The following is a 24,324-nucleotide window of genomic DNA, read 5'->3' on the forward strand; positions in this document are numbered from 1 at the left end:
CAAACTTTGGTTAGCGAGGATTGCTACATGTGGCTAATAGTGATTCACCAACACCTCTTGTGTTCCTCTCAATAGAGACCTTCTGTTACAATTTTCCAAGACGGAGCAACATATTGGGTGATATGAATAAAGACTAGCAAATGCTTTTACTTCAATTTTGTACAGAAAGGCCTAGTGTAAATGTACATGGAGTTTTAGATAAAAGCATTTGCTAGTCTTTATTCATATCACCCAATATGTGACCCGCTCTACCAAAACTAGGCGCTTGTCGCATCTGAACTTGACAGGTTGATACGGACTTGTTGTTCATTTCCCTATTGTAGACCTTTTGTGAAATGTGACCAAATCAGTTTGTAATAGATTTCACAAAAGGTCTACAATAGGGAAATGAACAACAAGTCCGTATCAACCTGTCGAGTTCAGATGCGACAAGTGCCTAGTTTTGGTAGAGCGAGTCACATATTGATACTGAGATACGATTCTCTCATATCACTCTAGAAACTTATTTGATAAGCTGTCACTTTACTTGGTCCCGGAACGTTGCAACAGACACCTTTATTGATGGAAATGTGATGGGAGTCGGGTAAATTATCCACGAAAAAATTTTTCGGCCATTTTGTTATGCCCTTTTCACAGGCAACTGGAGTTTACCACAAAACAAAGGTAAGTTTTTAAAATTCAAATATCGTCAAAATCATCTAAAATATCATGAACATTGGAAGACACGGATGACTTCAAGTAAATTGCTTGAATAAGTGTTTGTTATTCCTTGTCACGGTAAACTCACATTGCCTGTGAAAAGAGAACAACAAATGGCCGAAATTTATACTTACATCAATATCGAAGCCATGCTCAGTGTCATCGAGGAAACGGACAATGCATCTGACCGTCTTGTTCCCGGCCGGGACTTTCTCCCTCGCCATCTCCGAGGCGCGGACATTGTAGGTGCCACTTGAAGCACGCAGCTTCATGGACATTATAGAGCAACCTGTAAAACAGAAGGTGATAATCTATAACAGCAGCAGCCATCTCTGAGGCGGGGACTGCCACTTGAAGCACGCAGCTTCATGGACATTATAGAGCAACCTGTAAAACAGAAGGTGATAATCTATAACAGCAGCAGCCATCTCTGAGGCGGGGACCGCCACTTGAAGCGAGCAGCTTCATGGACATTATAGAGCAACCTGTAAAACAGAAGGTGATAACCTATAACAACAGCAGCCATCTCTGAGGTGGGGACTGCCACTTGAAGCACGCAGCTTCATGGACATTATAGAGCAACCTGTAAAACAGAAGGTGATAACCTATAACAGCAGCAGTCATCTCTGAGGTGGGGACTGCCACTTGAAGCAAGCAGCTTCATGGACATTATAGAGCAACCTGTAAAACAGAAGGTGATAACCTATAACAGCAGCAGCCATCTCTGAGGTGGGGACTGCCACTTGAAGCGAGCAGCTTCATGGACATTATAGAGCAACCTGTAAAACAGAAGGTGATAACCTATAACAACAGCAGCCATCTCTGAGGTGGGGACTGCCACTTGAAGCACGCAGCTTCATGGACATTATAGAGCAACCTGTAAAACAGAAGGTGATAACCTATAACAGCAGCAGTCATCTCTGAGGCGGGGACTGCCACTTGAAGCATGCACCTTCATGGACATTATAGAGCAACCTGTAAAACAGAAGGTGATAATCTATAACAGCAGCAGCCATCTCTGAGGTGGGGACTGCCACTTGAAGCACGCAGCTTCATGGACATTATAGAGCAACCTGTAAAACAGAAGGTGATAATCTATAACAGCAGCAGTCATCTCTGAGGTGGGGACTGCCACTTGAAGCATGCACCTTCATGGACATTATAGAGCAACCTGTAAAACAGAAGGTGATAATCTATAACAGCAGCAGCCATCTCTGAGGTGGGGACTGCCACTTGAAGCACGCAGCTTCATGGACATTATAGAGCAACCTGTAAAACAGAAGGTGATAACTTATAACAGCAGCAGCCAATTCTAAGCAGCAGATATTGAAGCTGCCACCTGAAGCATGGAGTTTCATAAACATTATAGAGCAACCTGAATATTGAAAGAAAATATTTTTTTAATTCGAGAAGTATTCTACCACTTTTAGGCCAAAGGACCTGGTACTCAGCTGACCCCACAACATGAAAGATATTGTCAACTCCATTCACAGTAGAACCTCTCTATTAAGGACACCCTTTGGACTGACAAGTGCTGTCCTTAATAGAGAGGAGTCCTGATTAGAGTGGTCAAATTGGATGGAAAGACCCAATTTGGGACCCAAACTAGTGTCCTCAATAGAGAGGTGTCCGCTAAGGGAGGTTCAAACTGTACTTGAAAGTTCAAGGTCGAGTCATGACTTAAGACATAACACTTCCTTGACATTGTACTTTATAGGGCAACCGGAAAAATGGAAATAAAGACGGTAAAATTAAGAAATAAGTATTGAGAAATAGTCAACCACTAAGGCACTAGAGGCCCAAGGAACTGGCACTCAGCTGATCAACAACTGAAACTGAGGTCATCTACTAAAATTCACTTGCAAGTTGTGGCTGCTATTTGAAACATGCAGCTTTATTGGTGTCATAGAGCAATAAGAATAGCAATAAGAACCTCCCTTAGTGGGCACCTCTCTATTTAAGGACAACCTCTCTATCAAGGACACTTGTTTTGGTCTTGAATTGTTTTTCATTCAATTTGACCTCTCAAATCAGGACACCTCTCCATTAAGGACAGCACCTGTCAGTCCCAAGGGTGTCCTTAATAGAGAGGTTCTACTGTACTTTTTCCAAGAAAATCCTGAAAATTTGAAAAAGAAAGCATTTTATGGTACTCTGGCCGAAACCCTGATGAAACCCCCACCCCACGTCCCCCCCTCACGCCTGTTCCAATCCTTCCCAGCATTCTCTCCCAATTGATTAACGCAGCTGATCAGTTGGTTTCAGACGCCATGAATCATACTTATTGCTTCACAAACGAGGCATAAATAGCGTCCCTCGATACCGAGCCTGGCGATAATACAATTTATAAAAATCATAACACCGAGTGATTCACGCTGGTGGACTTGATTTTCTCTCCTGCTAAACTACATGTAATTATGAAGAGGATCAACAGACCATCCTTTGAATGAAATGCAAAAGTGAGTAATTTATGCATGTTTCCTATAAAGGGAGTGTATCTACCAGTCTCACGAACCCTCAAATAAGTTTAGGTTAAGGATTTTTAGACTGTTTTCAAACTATATTCACACATTTAGACTACAAGATATGAAGTCTAGTTAACATTTGTGACGAAAATCAGCTAGAAAACACAGAACAGGTCTAGAATGAAACCGGCCATCGCAGACGAAAACACCATCTGTTCCACAAGTGTGGAATCGGAGAATGTGACCTGTGGCTCTGCAATATTTCCGAACCGATGACTGTCAGTCAGCAGGCCTTTCAATTGCATGGAGATCAATACACCCTGATAGACGACAAACTAGTTTAAAAAACCGCGCCCCCAAATTACTAATATAGGGAGCCAAACATGTACATATGCACATAACATTTAAACTAGAGACGAGGTCGGCATGCTAGTCTTACGCATATCAGGCTTCTTGGATTCATGACTAACTGTGATGGAATGATGTTTGACTTGCGCAAGGATCTCGATCAAGTTGGGAATGATAAAAAATCCTGCTTTATTTTCAACTTTTGGCATGATTTTTTCATTTTATAACACTTTATTGTATATGTACAGTTCAGTGTCTGTACAGCTGAGCGTATTTTGGGCGCAGGGGCCTATTTTGGGCGGATTTTTAAAGGGTCTAATTTGGGCGTTTTGCTCTTTCAATACGACGTTTACCGGCGTGGGGAACATGCAATTGAGAGGCCTGGTCAGCCACATCCTGTCTAAGTGCCCTGACCTTGCAACCCTAAGGGAGGATATCTAGCCATTGGGAACCTCCGGTGACCAGGACCAGCGAAGGCAGACGACGGCTTACATCACCAGGACGGCACTGACCACCTCAGGGAGAACGAAGAGGATGAAGGAGAAGAAATGAAACAAATTTGATTTCCCCTCCAAACGCATCAATGTGGACAGTAGCTTGTGATGGACTGAACCACCCAGGTTCGCAACGGCGTCGCTAGGCCGATTAACCCAATCGGCACCAAACCGTACTGGCACGCAGGAATTCCCACTTATCCTGTGAAGAGCCAACGCCGAAGAACGAATCAACTTGAACACTTTAAAGTGTCTTGCTCGAGGACATAGAATCAGTTTGTAGTTTTTTCAATGGGCACCGTGGCAGTCGAACCAAATAATGTTGGTTCCAAGCCCAGCACTGTCCCTAACCATACCAAGCTGCAAAACACCATCATCTCCTACTAATTCCACTGCAACAACTCTGAAACTATAATCCCAGCCTTCCTAAGTCAAGCACCGCCAACGCATTTGATCACAAACCTACGCTGGTAATGGTATACATTAGAACCTCTCTATTAAGGACACCCTCAGGACTGACAGGTGCTGTCCTTAATAGAGAGGTGTCCTGATTAGAGAGGTGAAATTGAATGGAAACCATCCATGTGGGACCAAAACTAGTGTCCTTAATAGAGAGGTGTCTTGATTAGAGAGGTCAAATTGAATGGAAACCATCAATGTGGGACCAAAACTAGTGTCCTTAATAGAGAGGTGTCTTGATTAGAGAGGTCAAATTGAATGGAAACCATCAATGTGGGACCAAAACTAGTGTCCTTAATAGAGAGGTGTCTGCTAAGGGAGGTTCCACTGTATCATAATCCCAGTCTCCCTAAGCCAAGCACCACCAACTCATTGGATCACAAACCTGTGCTGTAATCCTTGCCTGCCATCACTCATAAATCAAAATCCATGAGATGACTGTCTGGTGCAAGTGACGGGCTTTATTGATTTCTTGCAGGTGGATCTGGGCTCCTAATACAGGTTGTGTTTCCCCAGACTGGGAGATAGATCCGTTTCAGTGATCCCTGGGAGCCGGCGGAGGTGGGCTCCAAAACTAAAATGCGATGACTGGCCAGCGACGCATGCGAGTGAGGACAGGGCAGAATGCGGGAAGTCCGTCATGCCCACAATGACACCCCCAGGTGGATCCTGAGATCGTTACAGAGGTTCACATCACCTATACAGGCAGACTCACTGAAACGTTTCCAGGGAACTGACGGAGGTTGGCTCCAAAAAGAATCCGATGACGGGCAGAGGCTGGAAAATCTGCCAGGCCAACAAATGTGCAAGTGAAGACAGAGCAGAAAGCAGGAAGTCTGTCGTGCCCACAATAATTACGACATCCCCAGAGTGGATCCAGGGCTCGTTATAGAAGTCCACATCTCCTTATAGTGGCAGACCCACTGCAGTGTTTCCAGGGAACTGGTGGTGGTGGGGGGTCTGTGATAAGAGTCATGACAGGGCAGAAGGCCGAAGGGCTGCCTGGCCAGCGATTTATAGTGTCACACCCCCACAAGTGAATCCTGTGCCCATTATACAGGTTACAAATGTATGTTGCCCTGGAGTGGCAGTGAGACAGCACTTTGTTTTGTCCACAATGATGAAAGCGATATCTCCAAGGTGGTTCCTGGAAGACCAGCAGCCCATGGTCTTCTGGTTCCCTCTATTCATGTCTCATGACTTCCTCCACAACTAGGTTGTGGTCAGTCTGGCTTGCTACCCCCAGGACACTGCGGGGGGGGGGGGTCGCTGTTCCATCTATTCATATCTTGTAAGTAATCTCTCAGCACAATATGCAGACACACCACAATTCACATGCCCCCTGAGTGTGATTGAGCCGATTTATTTCTAGGGTACCCTGACGTGTACCCTGGCCCTGGCAGCATCTGTATGGTATCTCTGGCTAGACTATTACCAGGGTACCCTTGGTACATGTGCACAAGGTGTGTCTTATACTCATTGAATACTCAAGGCTAGGGGCAGAGAGCAGCGCCAGTGGTCAAGACAATGTTTCAGGTTAAGTCTTGGAGTCGAAAAAGTGTAAGGTGTATTATAAAGTGTATGGTAAACTTCTTGATTGGCCATTTTTTCTTTTTGTGAAACAGCGTACCGAGTTCTTTATGGATGTACACTTCAAGTAATTATAAGTAAGTGTTAGGTGTTGGTGTAACACCAAGGCAACCATCACTTCCCCAACATTTGATCACCCATCAGATCGGTGTTGGGTGAGACTGGTGTAGATTAAAGTTTGTTTACTACAGTGTCACCCCTGATGAAAGGGCTTATGGCTTATGAGACACTCTTCACTTCCAAACTCCTATCTCTAATGCCAGGCGCCTGGCGAGAAGGCAGTTTGTACCCTATATTTAACTAGCTGGCGGCTAACCAACCGGCCGCATCGAAAAGAGGTTACCAGCGGGCCTCGAACCTTCGACCTTCCATCCACGAGGCGGACGCCTTAACCACTAGGCCATCGAGATCAGTGTACATCAAGAACCGTTGTTTGGCAGGAAATCCCCAGGATTTCAACACTGGCGTTGGAGAAGTGTTCACTTTTCTCACACTAGTGTAACACAAAACCCCAGCCCACCGCAAGGAACAAGACAAATGCTTGGAAGATATGAACCGGTGTACACCTAACCCTGCTTCAGTGTTCTCCACAGGGTTTTCTCAAGGTAGGGTGATACCCTTGATTTGCATGACGTTTTACCAGTGTGCAACACAAGGTAGGGTGGCCAGCAATTTGAGGGAGGGTGGCCCTATAGGAACCGTCTACAAAGTTCTAGAGCAAGGTAGGGTGGCTCTTCCAAGGTAGGGTGGTAAGCTGCCAAGGTAGGGTGGTAAGCTGACAAGGTAGGGTGGCCAGCAATTTGAGGTAGGGTGGCCCTATAGGAACCCTCTACAAAGTTCTAGAGCAAGGTAGGGTGGCTCTTCCAAGGTAGGGTGGCTCTTCCAAGGTAGGGTGGCTCTTCCAAGGTTAGGGTGGTAAGCTGACAAGGTAGGGTGGGCCACCCTGACAAATAACCTTGTGGAGAACACTGCTACTTATGCACCAACTTTACACTACCAGTGACGAACATTGATCGTACTCATTGACGGTGTTCATGATCCTGGCACCAACGTCGCTAAGACTGCACTAATGTTTGGTCTGCACTCGAGTTCTATTGATTAATCATCCATACGCATTCCGTCAGGATGTTCCACACCGTCAGTGGTACAGAAACCGGCACAGAATCTCGCCAATGCACGAGCGGTTCATAGAGATCTCAGAATCACACAATGGTTCTCACGTAAACCTGAACTAAACAGTTAAAACATCCACAAACCTATGTTAGCGTCTAGTTTATAATCGACAACAATTCAAGGCATGGCTACGTTAACTTTCATTTCAACAATTAGAACAGGTTCGACTGGATTCCTTTCTTAATCTCCAACCTGTAGCAGAAGGTAGGACATACTCCAGAGAAAGATAACGCCAGACTTGGAGTTCTAGCCAGGGGGCAAAAAAACAGTTCAACTCCACCAGTAGAAGTACAGTAGAACTCCCTAAGCGGACACCTCGCTATTAAGGACACCCTCTCTATAAGGACTCAATTTGACCTCTCTAATCAGGACACCTCTCTATAGGGACACCATGAGTCAGCCCCAAGGGTGTCTGCAATAGAGAGGTTCGACTATCGATTATTCAGGTCGGAAGAAAATGTATTAAGACAGGAACATCGTAGACTGCAAAACCTCTTGCCCATATGTGACCCGTCACAGCAAATTGAGGCACATGTCACACAGGAGAGGACCCTAAATGACACTTTAGTTAGGGAAATTGATGTACAGTGGAACCTCCCTTAGGAGACACCTTTCTCTTAAGGACACCCTCTCTGTCAAAGACATTAGTTTTGGTCCCCAATTGGTTGTCACCATTCAATTTGACCTCTCTAATCAGGACACCTTTCAATTAAGGACAGCATTTGTCAGTCCCAAGGGTGTCCATAATATAGAGGTTCTACTGTACTCAGATTTTACAAAAGGCAGACACAGTGAAATCAACAACCAGTCCGTCTCAACCTGCCAAGCTAAGAGCGACATGCGCAGGTTATGCTGTGACAAGTCACACATGCCAAAGATTTCACCGCAAAAGCTAACAGCTCAATTGTTTGATTGTCCAAAATTACAGGGGGGGGGGGTGGGGGGGTACCTTCAAAGGGAAAAGTATCATAAACGCACAAGAGAAACATGAGGAATTGCTGGATAATTTGCAACAAGCATCAACAGAAACCCAAGAGAAAATATCGGCCTAAATTTACCTTCAGTTACCATAGTAACGTGCACTTGCCAGCAAGATACCTTACATGGCATTTATGATCTAGCGAACCACTGGGGTTCTCCAAGGGTTTCCTCATTAGTTATTGATAATACTGTCATTCACAAAGTGACGTCTCGATACCTATCTTCGTATTGCCAATATCCAGTCTTCTCCACAAGGCCAATTGTCGAGGCATCCCACCCTACCTTGGCAGCTTACCACCTTAACCTTGGTAGAGCCACCCTACCTTGTCCTACAAGGGTTTCTATCTATAGAGCCACCCCACCTGAAATTGCTGGCCACCCTACCTTGTGTTGCGCACTGGCAAAACTTCTTGATTATCAAGGATACTAATCCTGGTGCTTGCCCCCATCCAGTTGGGCCCCAAACCAGTTCCAGTGGTCTCCTCAAGGCCAATTGTCCGGGCGTCCCACCCTACCTTGGCAGCTTACCACCCTAACCTTGGTAGAGCCACCCTACCTTGTCCTACAAGGGTTTCTATCTATAGAGCCACCCCACCTGAAATTGCTGGCCACCCTACCTTGTGTTGCGCACTGGCAAAACTTCTTGATTATCAATGGTACAAATCCTGGTGCTTGCCCCAATCCAGTTGGGCCCCAAACCATGCAGTTCCAGTGTTCTCCACAAGGCCAATTGTCAGGGTGTCCCACCCTAGCTTGGAAGCAGCCATCATACCTTGCTCTAGAGTTTTGTAAAGGGTTTCTATAGAGCTGCCCAACCTTCTTGCGGCCACCCTACCTTGTGTTGTAAACTGGCAAAACTTCTTGAATATCAAGGGTACTAACCAACCTTGAGAAAACCTCGTGGAGAACTCTGAATATCAGGGAACTTCAGTTTCTGCAACCACGGAGAGCAGGTTTCTTCAAGACAGGCAAAACTGGTGTTTTTCCTGCAACTACGCCGACATTGACTGCCTTATTCCTGCAACTATGCAGACAACAGCTGTCTTATTCCTGCAGCTATGCAGACAACAGCTGTCTTATTCCTGCAACTATGCAGACAAGAGCTGCCTTATTCCTGCAACCATGCAGACAACAGCTGTCTTATTCCTGCAACCATGCAGACAACAGCTGTCTTATTCCTGCAACCATGCAGACAACAGCTGTCTTATTCCTGCAACCATGCAGACAACAGCTGCCTTATTCCTCCAACTATGCAGACAACAGCTGTCTTATTCCTGGAACTATGCAGACAACAGCTGCCTTATTCCTGCAACTATGCAGACAACATCTGTGTTATTCCTGCAACTACGCAGACATTGACTGTCTTATTCCTCCAACTATGCAGGCAATGACTGTCTTATTCCTGCAACTATGCAGACAAGAGTCGTCTTATTCCTGCAGCAATGCAGGCAACAGCTGCCTTATTCCTGCAACTATGCAGACAACGACTGCTTTCCTGCAACTATGTAGACAGCGACTGCCTTATTCCTGCAACTATGCAGACATCAACTGCCTTATTCCTCCAACTATGCAGGCAACAGCTGTCTTATTCCTGCAACTATTCCTTCAACTATGTAGGCAACAACAATATATTTGCTGGAGCCATAAAGTACAGGCAAGAATGCAAGGCACTGAACACCAACTACACAACGCAAAGATCGTTTCAAATGTTAGTCAGTTAGAGAAAAATCTGGCCTTTTTAATATGTCCGATGTGACCGATTTTTTTAATTCAATGCAGTACAAAATATCACCAGTTTTCCCATCTAAAATGGTCAACTACATTTTTCATGTACCAAATTTTATCAATAGACAATATATTGGGCCCATTGTCGTAGACGGTCAAATTTCCCACTTAAGATTACTGGCAGGAAGTACAGTGGAACCTCGTTTAGCGGACACCTCTATATTAGGGACAACCTCTCTATAAAGGACACTACGTTTGGTCCCAAATTGGTTGTTTCCATTCAATTTGACCTCTCCAATCAGGACACCTCTCTATAAAGGACAGCACTAGTCAGCCCCGAGGGTTTCCTTAATAGAGAGGTTCTAATGTATCGGCATAAATCACATGAGTGGCTGAGCTCGAGTTTGCAGAACAATACGAGAAATGTAGGACAAGTTTATGAATATGACATGTATGAGAGAAACTCATGATTTTCTGAACTATTTGAGGTATTTCGGGTGTAGTCTCACCTCATCTCCGAACTGATTGTCGAAGGTCACAAAACCTCCCCTCCCAGGCCAGTGCCAATACAAAGAATTATAGCAGAACCTCTCTATTACGGACACCCTCAGGACTGACTATTGCTGTCCTTAATAGAGAGGTGTCCTGATTACAGAGGTCAAATTGAATGGAAACAACAACTTTGGGACCAAAACTAGTTTCTTTATTAGAGAGGTCATTTAGAGGTGTCCCCTAGAGGACACCTCTCTTTTAAGGACAACCTCTCTATTAAGGACACTACTTTTGTTCCCAAAGTGGTTGTTTCCATTCAATTTGACCTCTCTAATCAGTACACCTCTATTAAGAACAGCACTTGTCAGTCCCGAGGGTGTCCTTAATAGAGAGGTTCTACTGTATACTGCACCACAAAACTTGTCCCCCGGAATTTTTTTCTCGAATGACTTTGGCCTGTGGCTGTCCTTTCCCCTGACTCCTCTGCATGAGTCTGTAAGCTGCATAATCCAAGTACATAATATCTTTGTCTAATATGCCTCACTCCATCCAGCCAATATGTAGACCGGTCAGAAATGCTGAGGACAGGCTGTAGCACTGAATGAGCAGATCATCTGAGTTCTGCTGAAAGGTTTAGGAAAGACCCAGTCAGATGACAATTTGACAACTCTGTCACAGTTGATATCAGAATATAATAAACACAAACATTCTACTCAACTTCAACTTCAACTTCCGCAGGTTTAACCCTATAACACCAAGAGCCATTGCCAGCGCAAGTGCCTATTCCACTAGGCCCTGACGTGATTTTACCTGGAAATCACATTTTTTGCGATGGGTCCAGTTTTTTACAAAATGACATAGGTGAACTTCCAAATAATGTATTACAAGTCCCGTTTATTTAAAAGAAGATGAAATTCCCTATTAGATAGGGTACATCCAAATCGGAATCAAACAAACGATCTATTTCAGCAATTCAAATGTCCAACCTGAATTTACTGGCTTGAAGAGAAACAAAAACTTGATCGTCAAATATCTCAAAAACTTCTACAGCAACCACCATTGTTCATCCGGGCATTTGAAAGCTTAAGTTTCATAGATTAATAATAGGCGGCGCTCTGAAGGAGATCGGTAGCTAAGCGCGCAAAATTTGAATATGGGTGTGCGGGCGTCATAGGGCGCCTCCAGTGAGATCGGCGGCGGGCGTCATAGGGCGCCTCCAGGTGTTATAGGGTTAACTTCTGATATCGCTCTCCAGCACTGAATTATCATAAAAAGGTCCTTTTGTGCAGAATTAGATAGCATTATAACCCTCAAGTACATATCAAGAATAGTGTTATTCATGACTAATTTCTCAGGCTAGTATGAATTGAAGGGGCAGGCCTATCAAGGTCTTAGTGCGAGACCAATAATCAGGTCACATATTTCATTGTCAGGAATTCTCGAACCTTGTGTCATGTGGTGCAGAAAATTTATTACATTTCAAGACTTGAGAAATACATGCTTGAATTTTGCCAAGAATATGTCATTTAAAGTTTCATCTGTTATAGCAAAACCGGGCACATGTCGCACAGAAGATTAGCCTAACTAGGAGATAATGGAAGAAATTGATGTGGAAACAGTGAAATGTACAACAATGTTTTCTTTTCTTGGAAGGACCGACATGTTCTTTGTCAAATCAAAAGCTTGGGGAAAACCTTCAATGTGTCAAGGAGCCTGATAACTTGTGGTTAACACCGCTGGCTACCACGCATAAGGGCCCGATTCGATCCCGGGGAGAAGCCAGGATTTCTGGATGAGCCAGCGTGGCTTTTAAATCAAGGAACTAAAATTAAATCAAGGAACTAAAATTCCTGGCTCATCACAGTCCTTCGAATGAGACTTAAAACCGAGGTTCTTTGTACCTGGTGTCTATGCCATGGCAGGTTAAAGACCCCACCTAGTGAGAAACATGTGTAGCTTGCGTGGACTCTACCCTGGCCAAAGTTGTTGTCACTAGGCCAATGAACCCTATTGGTGCCTAACTGTAGTGGCACGTAAAGACACTCATCCCGCCTTGGAGGAGGAATACTCCGTGGAGAATAAGCCTCTCAAAGTGCAGAGCGAACGCTGAAGAAGAAAATAGAATTTTTGGCCTACAAAAGAGTCAGAAACATGAGCTAACATAGACTAAACGTCTGGCAAAAAACTAAGTCACTTGGCAAATCAAAAAATCCAATTGGGACCTAAATGTAGCGGCACGTAAAGACACTCATCCCGCCTTTGAGGAGGAATCCTCCCTGGAGAATAAGGCCTCCAAGTTTCATTTGATCATCTGGCTGGCAAAATGTGTCGTAAGGGTAAGTCAAAGACCCAACCAAATGAGAACCATAAGTACATGTGGCTTGCGTGGACTCAATAGGCCAATAAATCCAATTGGCACCTAACCAGAGTGGCATGCAAAAGCACTTATCCCTCCTTGGACAGCGGAGGAATATGCCCAGGAGAAAATCACCTCAAAGTGCAGAGCCAGCGCTGAAGAAGAAGAAGTGCAATGTGTCAAGACTTTTTGATCCAGACAGGCTCAGTACACCATGAGACCGAGTGGCCCCACTGTCGTGGCCTTGAAGACAGTAACTCAGTCAGGGTTCCGGCTAGCTTGGAAACGGTTCATGATGTTTATGGTAACAACAACCACAACGAATACATGGAAATAAATCTGGTGTTTTCTTCGCAGAAAAGCTGCCAAAATGCTGGTATTTCTCTCAAAGGAGGAGCAGTATGTCAATGGGCATTAGAGAGATCAACGTAATGTGAGTTTAAAAGGAAATGAATATGGTTTCGAGTTGCAAATCACTTCAGTTTTGGTAAAGAATCTTGCTGAATGTGGCAATGCCAGAACGAGTTTACAATCCCGATCACACCCCAAAAAAAGGTCATCGGTTGACTAACCAAGCACCACTGTTCAATGGATTTATAGTTGAATGCAATCAAACTACGTCATTTCCGATTGGGGATTGTAAGTTTTAACCGCAATGCCAATTTCACTGTGGATGCTACAGGTTTTGATAGATTTGGCCACAACTTGCCCATTTCTAAGTAGAGCGTTGATTTAAGAAGTGCTAATATGTAAAGTCAAGGACTTAGTGAGCCCCCCTTTAGGTCGGGGGAGCTCCCCCGAACCCCCCTACGAGCATATGTTAAGTGCAAGCTCTAACAACTACAGCTGTTACAATGGGGGGACACCCCCCAAACCCCCTCCGTCGACATAGGTTTTTACCAGTGCGTTGGGGGGAAGCTCCCCCCAAACCCCCCCCCGGTGGACAGTCAACTAGCCCTTCTGTGTCATACTGCTGGAGGGGGGGGTGCGATGGGACCATGCATATAGTTCCTTCCGACACATTTTTGTTTTGGTAATGTAATACATTGTGATTGTCCTTATTCACGGGAATCGGGCGTTTCCAGTGATATACGACACTTAAATGGATTGTCCTCATGCATTCACTTTGGAAACGCATTTTAAAATAGATGTCACGTCCTGTTAATGGGGCACGTCATCATCGCGTACATTTGGGAAAAACTCCCTAACGAGACCGGAGCAGACGGCTGAAAGTAGTTTATTTATTGGCCGCTAGGGTACAGAATGTACGTCGCTCACCCGAAATTTTCACGCAACTATAGCTAAATAGAGCTAGTTCTAGTTTGTGATTCATTTTGATACTTCAGATTTGGGCAGTAGACCAATATAACTTAGTCGTCAGTGTGGTTTTAAGCTGGAAAAACGTATTTATTTTTCTTAAAGTGCCTTTTTTGGACGGGTGTGTGCGATTGTTTTGTTTTTATGTCACGTGACCTCGACCATGTCGACACAAAATTGAAATAAACCACCCTTTTCTGTCATTATTTAGGACGGATATTTCTCTAATAAAAATATTAATATAATTGGCCAATTTCTTAGGCATATGATGTAGCGAATTCCCATGAAGAATTAAATTTAATTTAACTTAATTTCAACCAATGGGATAGCAACCACCACCGGAAGATCGCGGAGAAATCGGTAAACTCAACGGAGTTAATTCAGAAAAATACCAAAAAAAATTGTTTGTAGGATATACAATTGTTACTCTCTTTATTTCTAATCATTCACTATATACTCCCGCACACACGTGTATCTTAAGAGCCCCTCCTAAGAGGGGGGCTTATAAATGAACCACGTGTGTGTGTCAGTGGTTAAAATTTACAATCCCTGATCGGAAATGACGTAGTTTGATCGCATTCAACTATAAATCCATTGAACAGTGGTGCTTCGTTAGTCAACCGATGACCTTTTTTTGGGGTGTGATCGGGGATTCTAAACTCATTCCGTGTCAGTTACCTATAATTGTTTCAAGTGGAATTTGTGTGAAAACAGGCTACAGAGCATGTGCAAATTTCCCAAGGATGTGAGCCATGTGCTTCGGCTCATATTCAGCCAGGATTGGCTCAGAAAATTGAGTCAATTTTGAACACCGGAGCCAGTATTTTTGCAGTGGTTTCTGACTGCTTCACATAGGGGGCACCACTGTGCAGTGTGTTTTGTTCTTTTGAGATTACTTACTCCCACATGTGGATAATTTGATAGAATCTTTTGCATTTTGCTAAGACATGTTTATAATTTGTGTCTTTCCAGTTTAACCCTTCTACTGCTGAATAATACAAGTTTATTTGAAAGAAGAGTCGAAAATGTTGATTGTCTGTGATCCCGTGAGTTATGCTGCCCTGGCTGACGATTAGGACTCGTCACCCACCTCCAACACCTCGAATCAGTGCGTATCTCGTTTTCAGTTTGTTCGGGTTCTGGTGACCACGTCCATCAATCTCGTCCCCCAGGTAGACCCTCTCACGTTTGGATTGCACAACTTATGCTCTGAATAGTCTTACCCTAGGAACAAGAGGATTCTAATAAGATATCAGTCAAAACACTTTACACATCGAACAGAAGACAGACTTGGCGATATCTTTGTGACCTCTCAACCAAGGATCAGGCACCTTGCCCTGACCTTCACCAAAACAAAGGCTAGGCTATTGCCACAAGGACTGAGCTGTATGAAGTACTCCATTCCACATGTTCCAAAGGTCATAAGGGATTTGGCAAGACCAGCGATTCAGCCTAAGCTTAACATTTTCTCGGGCGGTGAAAATGAACCTTCTCATCTCCTGTTTATAATTCCGGCGCAGATCAGTAAGCCGGACTCGACCTGATGAACACGCGGTAAATAGTGGTACTTCCACTACAGGAAACTCCAGTGTGTTTCCAAGTTTATTCCGATTCCACTACAGGATCTCCAGGTTAAATAGGCCCGGAGCTGATAACACCGGGTTAATTATACCCGGCGATCATCGGTGGGTTTCGCACCCAGTTCCGGATGAGCACCGGAGTTTTCTGTAGTGGAATACCAATAACACCGCAGATAATAGTTGTAGTTGTATAGATTTGGCGATCGGTGGAACGCCAATCACTTAATACAAGTGTGCACAACGCAAGTCTGTAACTGGAGAGCAAATTTCTGTATCACCATCTGTCGCCGAGCTTATCAACCTTAAAATGCAAGCCTGTAGTGGAACACGAACCAAGAAATATCCGGTTTTATTTATATCCGGAGAGCCTCCAGATCTATTAGCACCGGGTTTAAAACCTGTTTTGGAAGTAAGACTATTAGGGTCTGCAATAGGGATCCACCATTCAGAAACTTGTGTAATGACTTGATGATGCTTCAAATGCTTTGATACCGATTGATGTGAGTGAAGGACATTGTGATGCTCATCCGAAATTCTCGTGGTAAAACTCCACCCTCCATGAACACTCATATCAGGCAACAAAACCAGTTCCTTTTTGGCCTGTTGTTTTGAACCGAGCGACACTCAAATGTCATGAATGTACTTAGCCTCTCACCCCATGATCTTGTTACGCGTGATGAACCTCTCATCCTGTTGCGACTCAGAATCCTTTATTCAGGCCGAGGTTGGGTACACATATATTGATCAGGACAATATACCTCAGGTCGAATTCAAGCAGAACGGCCCAAATGGCTGGCTGGACTACATTCTGTACAACACTTCAAGCATGCTAAAATTTGCGGACTTCTTTTTTTTCTTCAAACTGACGTAAAAATGTCTGTGCATCTTGCTCAGATCAACACATACATCCCTCTGTAATAGTAAGGACAGCTATATGGAACCTCCCTTAGCAGACACCTTTGTGTAAGGACACTGCATTTGGGTGCAAATTGGTTACTTTCAGTTTCATTGAAAGACACCTCTCAATTTTAGGACAGCATTTGTCTGTCCCAGGGGTGAGGACTTTAGCCTTTCCATATTCTTACTTTCCAAATCCAGTGATTATAATCAATCATAATACTCATGCCGGCAGATTCTGTGTAAACATCAAATGTTTTCACATTTTATCGCATTGTTGACTTTTGTGAGTGTATTCTGATGTTCTGGTATTTGATGTTTTGAAATTGCGATTTCTGGCATGACTGACATTGTCAACGAATCCTCCACTATAACAAATCAATTGAATATGTGTACAGGTGTTTGTATGCATAGCGCATAGGCCGTCTGACTGAGCCTGGAAGTATGGTATGGCCAGAACACTGTACATGGTTGTATCCTACTGCTAGCGATAAGCCAACTGGTTATAGCTTGCCATTAAATGTTTTGGAAAGAAGTTTCGCTACAGACATAGTGGATGCCATCACAAGCATGACAAGCAACAATGAGTATAAATTGTATGACTGAAAAATGAGGGGCAGTCTTGAACCACGACTGCCAATGTCATCATGATGACAAAATCATTTCATCTAAGCAATATGTGGCTCTGTCCAAAAATGTGAAATACATAATGATATGATGTTTTTCCACAGTCGATGTTAATAATCATCACCTTGACGTTTCAATTGCTTCGACCATCCTTCTTCAGAAGTTAGACGTCTGACCGCTAGATGTTGTAGTGGCCAGAAAGAGGGAGGCGATTTGATTTTGATTCTTAAGACCACAACATGAATCTACATGTAGATGGGGCTACAGACTAAGTCATGCACGGGATCCGAGTCTGGCTGAACCAACATTTTTAATCAGCCAGGCAGAAGGAGATGATTTGATTCTTAAGACCATCAACATGAATCTACATGTAGATGGGGCTACAGACTAAGTCATGCACGGGATCCGAGTCTGGCTGAAACAACATTTTTAATCAGCCAGACAGAAGGAGATGATTTGATTCTTAAGACCACAACATGAATCTACATGTAGATGGGGCTACAGACTAAGTCATGCACGGGATCAGAGTCTGGCCGAACCAACATTTTTAATCAGCCAGACAGAAGGAGATGATTTGATTTGTAAGACCATCAACATGAATTGAGATGGGGGGGAGGGGGGGGCTGCTGACTAAGTCAGGTGTGGGATCAGAGTCTAGCCGAAACGACATCTAACTTTTATATCATTTGAGCAAACATGCTTATGGATTGACTAACCATTATCAGTGCTGTAAGCTTCTTCAGCAAAACATGGTCTGGACGAAATGGGCATGTAGATTGCTCGGACTCCCCAAGGAACTTCAAAAGCATGTTGTGTTCAGTTCACAGTCGGTTTTTGCCAGGAGTAGTCCACAGAGGGGTTACAAACAGTGGAATCAAACTCAACGGACACCTCTCTAATAAGGACACTAACTTAGTTTAGGTCCAAAATTGGTTGCTTCCATTGAATTTGACCTCTCTCCTCTGAATTTGGCATCTCAGGACACCTCTCTATCATATCAAGGACAGAACTCATCAGTCCCAAGGGTGTCCTTAATGGAGATGTTCTATCGTTTATCGTTTAATTTGGCAAAATAAGCACGTCATTGTTTACCCTATCTAAATGACCTCCCATTTTCTCTGACCCAGCTTTGCTAATCAGCCAAATGAGGTATAATTTGCTCTCAATTTGGGTCTACGACTCTGACCTGGAGCACTGGGTGCATTTCCGTGCATGAAAACAAGTCAACTATTTCATTTTGATATTACTGGGACGAAATGTTTTAGATATCAGTCAGTGTCAAGAATGAAATGCTCACTCCTTTCTCGGAGTAGGTGCTGTGTCGACAAATGATACAAGTCTAGCAGTACAGTAGAAGTAAAACTGGATAAAGTCACTGCAGTTTACAACAATGTCCATCGGTCCCTATTGTTGGGCTGTGTCAAGTCTAGCAGTACGGCAGCTTTGTGATAGTACAGTGTAGGGTGTGCCTTTTCCTGCCCTTGTAACATATGTCAGTGTATGTTTTTCAATGTTTCCCTATATGTTCTCTATAAAGATTAGAATAATAAAGTATAAGGCACTTCCCAAAATGCTCAATTGTGCTCCTCAATCCTGTACAAAAATGCCTGGCTCGCCAAACTACAGTAAACATTATTTAGAACCCCCTCGGGATGGCGTGTGCTGTCTTTTATTGAGTGGTGTCCTTATTACCTAGAGAGGTCAAAAAGGAGCACTTTCTGCACCTCCCAAAATGCTCAATTTTGCTCCTTAATTATAAGGAAATGCCTGGCCCCTAGTTCTACAGTTTAACCTCTCTAGTCTCTCTCATTATTTAGGACACCCTTGGGACAGACACAAGTGTTGTCCTTTATTAAGAGGTGTCCTGATTAGAGAGGTCAAAATGAATCAAAATAACCAATTTGGGACCAAGAGAGTGTCTGCTAAGGGAGGTTCCATTGCGATTGTCATTTTTTGGTGGAATACTTGTTAAATGTATTTTGTTGGTAGGGTGCGGTTCATTATATAAATATCTGGTCACAACCAATCAACCCGGACTGCACGTCCATCATAAATCCATCAATTCAAATCACAATCAGCAATGTATAAATCGCCATGTCGGCTGAAGTTTACATGTGAGGCAAGACTGAAAACATTTGAATCTCTCAATCACCCCTTGTATTGTACGCGCCGGTCACCGATCCAAAGGTTGACCGCACTCAACGTTGCTTAACTTCCACTCTGGGGCCAACGTGCCATCCACTGGGCCATAAAGGAATTCCCTCATGGCCGGCGGGCCGTGCCATATACCTGGGGGTACTATACACCCCTAAGGGTATTTCTCTACTACACAATAAACTGTGTACAGGCATTACTATGTAACTACAGTACTCTCTAAAGGACATCTTCGGGACTGAAAAGTGCTGCGCTTTAAAATAGAGAGGTGTCCTGATTAGAGAGATTAAATTGAATGGAAACAATCAATTTGTGACCAAAACTAGTGTCCTTAATAGAGAGGGTGTCCTTTATTGAGCGGTGTCTGCTAAGGGAAGTTCCACTGTAGCTGAAGAAAGCACTGCCACCTCAACATTGTTGAAAAGGTTACAAACCCCCTGAAGCAAACACTTTTTAAGTGGCCCTTGTCCAACTGAAAATTAAACAAAAGCGTAATATTGTTGAGGTAAATTCAGGTGTAGGGCCAAGCAAAATAATAGGTCACACATTGATCTCATCTGAATCATGCCTTTCTTGGTCATCTTTAACCCTTTGGAGCCCAAGCGTCCACAGAAATACATAAAGCACAAATTCCAAAATAGATCACCTTTCACACCAAAATACATGTACTCACAGATCTCAAATTTTCACGCTGGAAAACCATGAAAATCTTGTTCATCTACCGCAGTACCACGTAACCAAAGTTGTCAATCGGAATACATCAGTTGCACAAAACTGTACTGGTAGTAAGTGTGAACTCTATGTGAGGTTGGCAGGTGAGTTTTGGCGATAACAATCAAGACGGCATCCAGGCAAAAGGACTGGTTTTTCTTTGGCGAATAAGGTCGAGATCGGGCTTCAAAGGGTTATGAGGCAAGAACTGGGTATTGAATAAAGTAAATTATATCAATACTACAGTAGAGTCAGGACAGTAAAAACCTAACTTGAATGAAAATGAAAGAAATCTGTGAAAACAGTCACCACCGGCTCAATGTAGTATTATTAAGAACAGGATCATGCGCAAATGCATACTACATGTATATGATATTATGTATGCCTGTCCTGCAAATTGTCAAAACTTATTTGTTTGGCCTCATCATTCAGAAACCAAACCCTTACATTACGTTACACTTCATTACATGTACTACTTCAGGCCTAGAATGTCAACAGTCAGTTGGCCTTTAACATTCCAGCTATGCACACACAGCCCAAGGTCTGCATGAAGAGTGGACTCACATCAAGTTTACTTTTAAAATTCCTTCGCATGGCCTTGACATGTCAAATAAAATGTGTGCACTTCCTGAAATGTGTTCCACAAGGACTAAGGAAGGAAGGCTCCCTCTCTGGTACAGCAGAACAAGTTGAAGGATTTTAAGTTGCAACTTGCTACACTTTGTATCATCCCACAAGTGTCTGAATGAGGAGGCCCGCTGCAAGTTTACTTTTAAAATTCCTTTGCATGGCCTTGACATGTCAAATGAAAGGTGTGCACTTCCTGAAATGTGCTCCACAAGGACTAAGGAAGGAAGGCTCCCTCTCTGGTACAGCAGAACAAGTTGAAGGATTTTAAGTTGCAACTTGCTACACTTTGTATCATCCCACAAGTGTCTGAATGAGGAGGCTCGCAGCAGTTTACTTAAATTCCTTCACATGGCCTTGACATGTCAAATGAAAGGTGTGCACTTCCTGAAATGTGTTCCACAAGGACTAAGGAAGGAAGGCTCCCTCTCTGGTACAACAAAACAAGTTGAAGGATTTTAAGTTGCAACTTGCTATATGTACACGTTGTATCATCCCTGGGGACTGACAAGTGTTGTTCTTAATAGAGAGGTGTCCTGATTAGAGGTCAAATTGAAAGGAACTTCCAATTTTGGACGAAACTAGTGTCCTTAATAGAGAGGATGTCCTTAATAGAGAGGATGTCCTTAATAGAGAGGGTGTCCTTAATAGAGAGGGTGTCCTTAATAGAGAGGGTGTCCTTAATAGAGAGGTGTCTGCTAAGGGAGGTTCTACTGTAGTTAATAACAATCAAATGAAATTTGACATATATTTTATGCTTGAGCATACCACAACAAAAGGACAATCACTAGAGTTGGGACTGGGGGAAGTAAGTTTTGGTGTGTTCATTCAGCCGTAAAAGATATCAACTCCAAAATATCAAATTTCTAAAAACCAAGACCAAGAACACCCAATTTTGTTTGAGGTGACCATCGAAAAAAGTTTGTTCCGGCGCTGCGCTGGCATGGACCTTTTCGAAGAAGTTTGTTTAGGCGCTGACCATTCAATATTCATGAATTTTATCTGGAACAAAGGGCAACAGTGACATTGTTTGAAGTTTACTCCCGCCTTATCTGTGACTAGTGTGAGTGCACTTTTGTTTTGCTTTGGCTGTGATTCGTCTTTGTCAAACAAAAAGAGGCCTATTGTCCGAAGTAATTTTATCCTCATCATCATGCATGGTCTGAAGTAATTTGACATATATTAAGTAATTTTATCTTCATCATCATGCGCACACATTTGATTTGTTTGGGCTCTGCCTCTATAGATGAAGAATCAACGGTTTCAATCAACCAGAGGCAGAGTGCCATGCACTAATGCAGTCTGGCTTTTTGGCATGCATTTTGTAAATTTTCAGAACAACCTGATGGAGATGCTTAAAAAGATCTTTTTTGGCATGCATGTAATTTGTAATTTGTTATTTGCATTTTGAAGATTTTCAGAACAACCCGATGGAGATGCTTAAAAAGATCTGTAAAATCATCGGTTCACAGATTCCAATTTATTCGTCCCTTTTTCAGTGCAAAACAGACCAACACAGATGAACGAAAATGACACATGAAGCCATGCTTGCGGTACACTACATTTGTACACTATAAATGTACACAAACTTCTGTGTGTAAAAATGTACACAGAATTTTGCATTCATTTTTCTTGACGTCTCGATGATATTTATAGCTTTTTCACGCGGCTTACCTAAGTTTAACTCAGCCACAGACAAAAATGAGCATTATCCTAGAATTGAGGGGGCTTTAATCCGAGTGGGGCCTTAATCCATGCGCGAAATCAATCGATATCCACAAAATTCGATGATTGAAGTTCCTGATAATCCAAAATGGCGGACACACAACAAAATCACGTGACCTACCCTGGCCCATTTTGGTTCTATTTATCAAATGCAGATGGCGATAGTATCGTTCTGCCTAGGTGTAACGTTGAGAATGTTCCCATGTCATGCAAAGCACCCCATCAATAGTCCCTTTAGACCGTATCCAGTCAAAATGGCCCCTATTTTCACTTCAGATTTTTTGCGAGTGAAGTTAGTACTTTACTTGATCAATATCAGTGTGTTTTATGAAGAATTTTGCCTTATTTTTAGTGTTTTGCATACACTTTCAGTGTCAAAGTGAACAAAAGTCAAATAGAAGATGGAATTTTTTCTAAGTCTCACAAACGGCCTCTCTCAAACTTGCTTAAATGAGTCAATTATTTTAAAACATTTACAAGAATCAACCAATTCAACTATTTCAAATATAGAGAGTCAAAGGACAATGTTTTAAGTTGTGATCTCACTGCAATGAAACATACTGTAGAACAAGCTCAACACTATAGCTCAACACCAACCACACCTGCGCGGCTCGCGTTTCAAAAGCATTTGCAAACCGGCAATATCCATATCCACAGGCAACTGCCTTAATAGATATTATTGATGATGATGATGATGATGATGATTATAGGCATCCTGACGTAACCAGTAATTTTCAAAATATTTTCCCCCTCTCGATAATTCATTTTGTATATGAGGTAAGAGTATAGTAAAACCCTGATCTCAGGATGCTAAACAGGGTTTGTAGGGTTTAACAAAAACTGCAAATAGACTCTCAGGAGTGAATTCAAAAAATAAAAGGTGGGGCCGTTTTGACCCGAGGCCGATTCGATCAGGGGCCGATTTGACTGGTATTAAAGCTTTCCCTTACGAAAAAGATCTGTTTCAACATGGTAAAATCCGAGTTTACCATGATCACCATGGTGAATGTAGAATTTACCATGCTCACCATGGTGAAATATTTCACCGTCCCAATTTACCATGGTGAAGTGCTGTCAGTTTACCATGGTGAATTGTGGATTTACCATGGTGAAATAGAGCATTCGTGACACACTTTCCTAAGTTATGACCCAATTTAGTATTATTGTCTCATTGGCAGAAGTGATTTCTGAAGGACACTGCACGTCATCCCCAGCTGATATGTACAGAGTAAATCTGTGTCTGACACTCATCTTCTCTTTTCGTCAGGTGCTGCCATCTGAGCTAAGAAATTCGAACAAGGCGATTACCTAAAATTAAAAATCACGCCTATTTTTAGGGTGGGGGACGATTTACAGCTGGAACCCCTGAACCTGCTCCCACAGATCCGTCATCCATCAAAGCAGGCATGAACCTGGTTTAATCTGCAGTTTATCTTACTAACATACTAACTAACAAGACGTTTATATAGCATTGGAATTCAAGAATACCAGATGACTCGGAATTAGGACTTGTCACGAATAGCCCGAAGATCAGGATTTTGATTCTCTGGGGTGAGAGGGTGTCTAGATGTTCTACTGCACTTTAAATCATTGGGTATGTTGATACACACATTCCAGCAGTGAACATATAGAGAAGAGACGACCACTACCAGCTGAAAACAGCATTGAAAATATTTATTAGGCCAACAAAATAAACAACAGCCTGGATAAAAAATCACAACCGATGAACAATCATTAGAAATTGATACAAACATGAACGTGTTACATGTATCTTTTAAAAACAAATAACAGATATACATGTACATGTATATGAATCATGATAAATAACAACCCATTGCAAAAAGCACATGAAACAAACAAATAAGCTATCATACATGTATTGGTCAACAACAGGGGATGGTAAC

General features: G+C 43.0%; 1 protein-coding gene across 10 annotated transcripts in view; it reads right to left on the reverse strand.

Moving 5' to 3' along the window:
* The window catches only part of LOC135500338 (tyrosine-protein phosphatase non-receptor type 4-like), a 134,434-nt gene extending 111,927 nt beyond the window's left edge, over positions 1-22,507 (reverse strand). For all 10 annotated transcript variants that reach the window (XM_064791744.1, XM_064791753.1, XM_064791750.1 and 7 more), the window contains exons 1-2: positions 22,370-22,507; positions 834-988 (exon numbers count right to left, since the gene is read on the reverse strand). In XM_064791744.1, coding sequence (XP_064647814.1) covers positions 834-977 — 144 coding nt within the window. In that variant the 5' untranslated portion in view covers positions 978-988; positions 22,370-22,507. The remainder of the gene's footprint in view (positions 1-833; positions 989-22,369) is intronic.
* Between the last annotated feature and the right edge of the window lie 1,817 nt (positions 22,508-24,324).

This window comes from Lineus longissimus, chromosome 16 (assembly GCF_910592395.1).
Source record: "Lineus longissimus chromosome 16, tnLinLong1.2, whole genome shotgun sequence".
NCBI lineage: Eukaryota > Metazoa > Nemertea > Pilidiophora > Heteronemertea > Lineidae > Lineus > Lineus longissimus.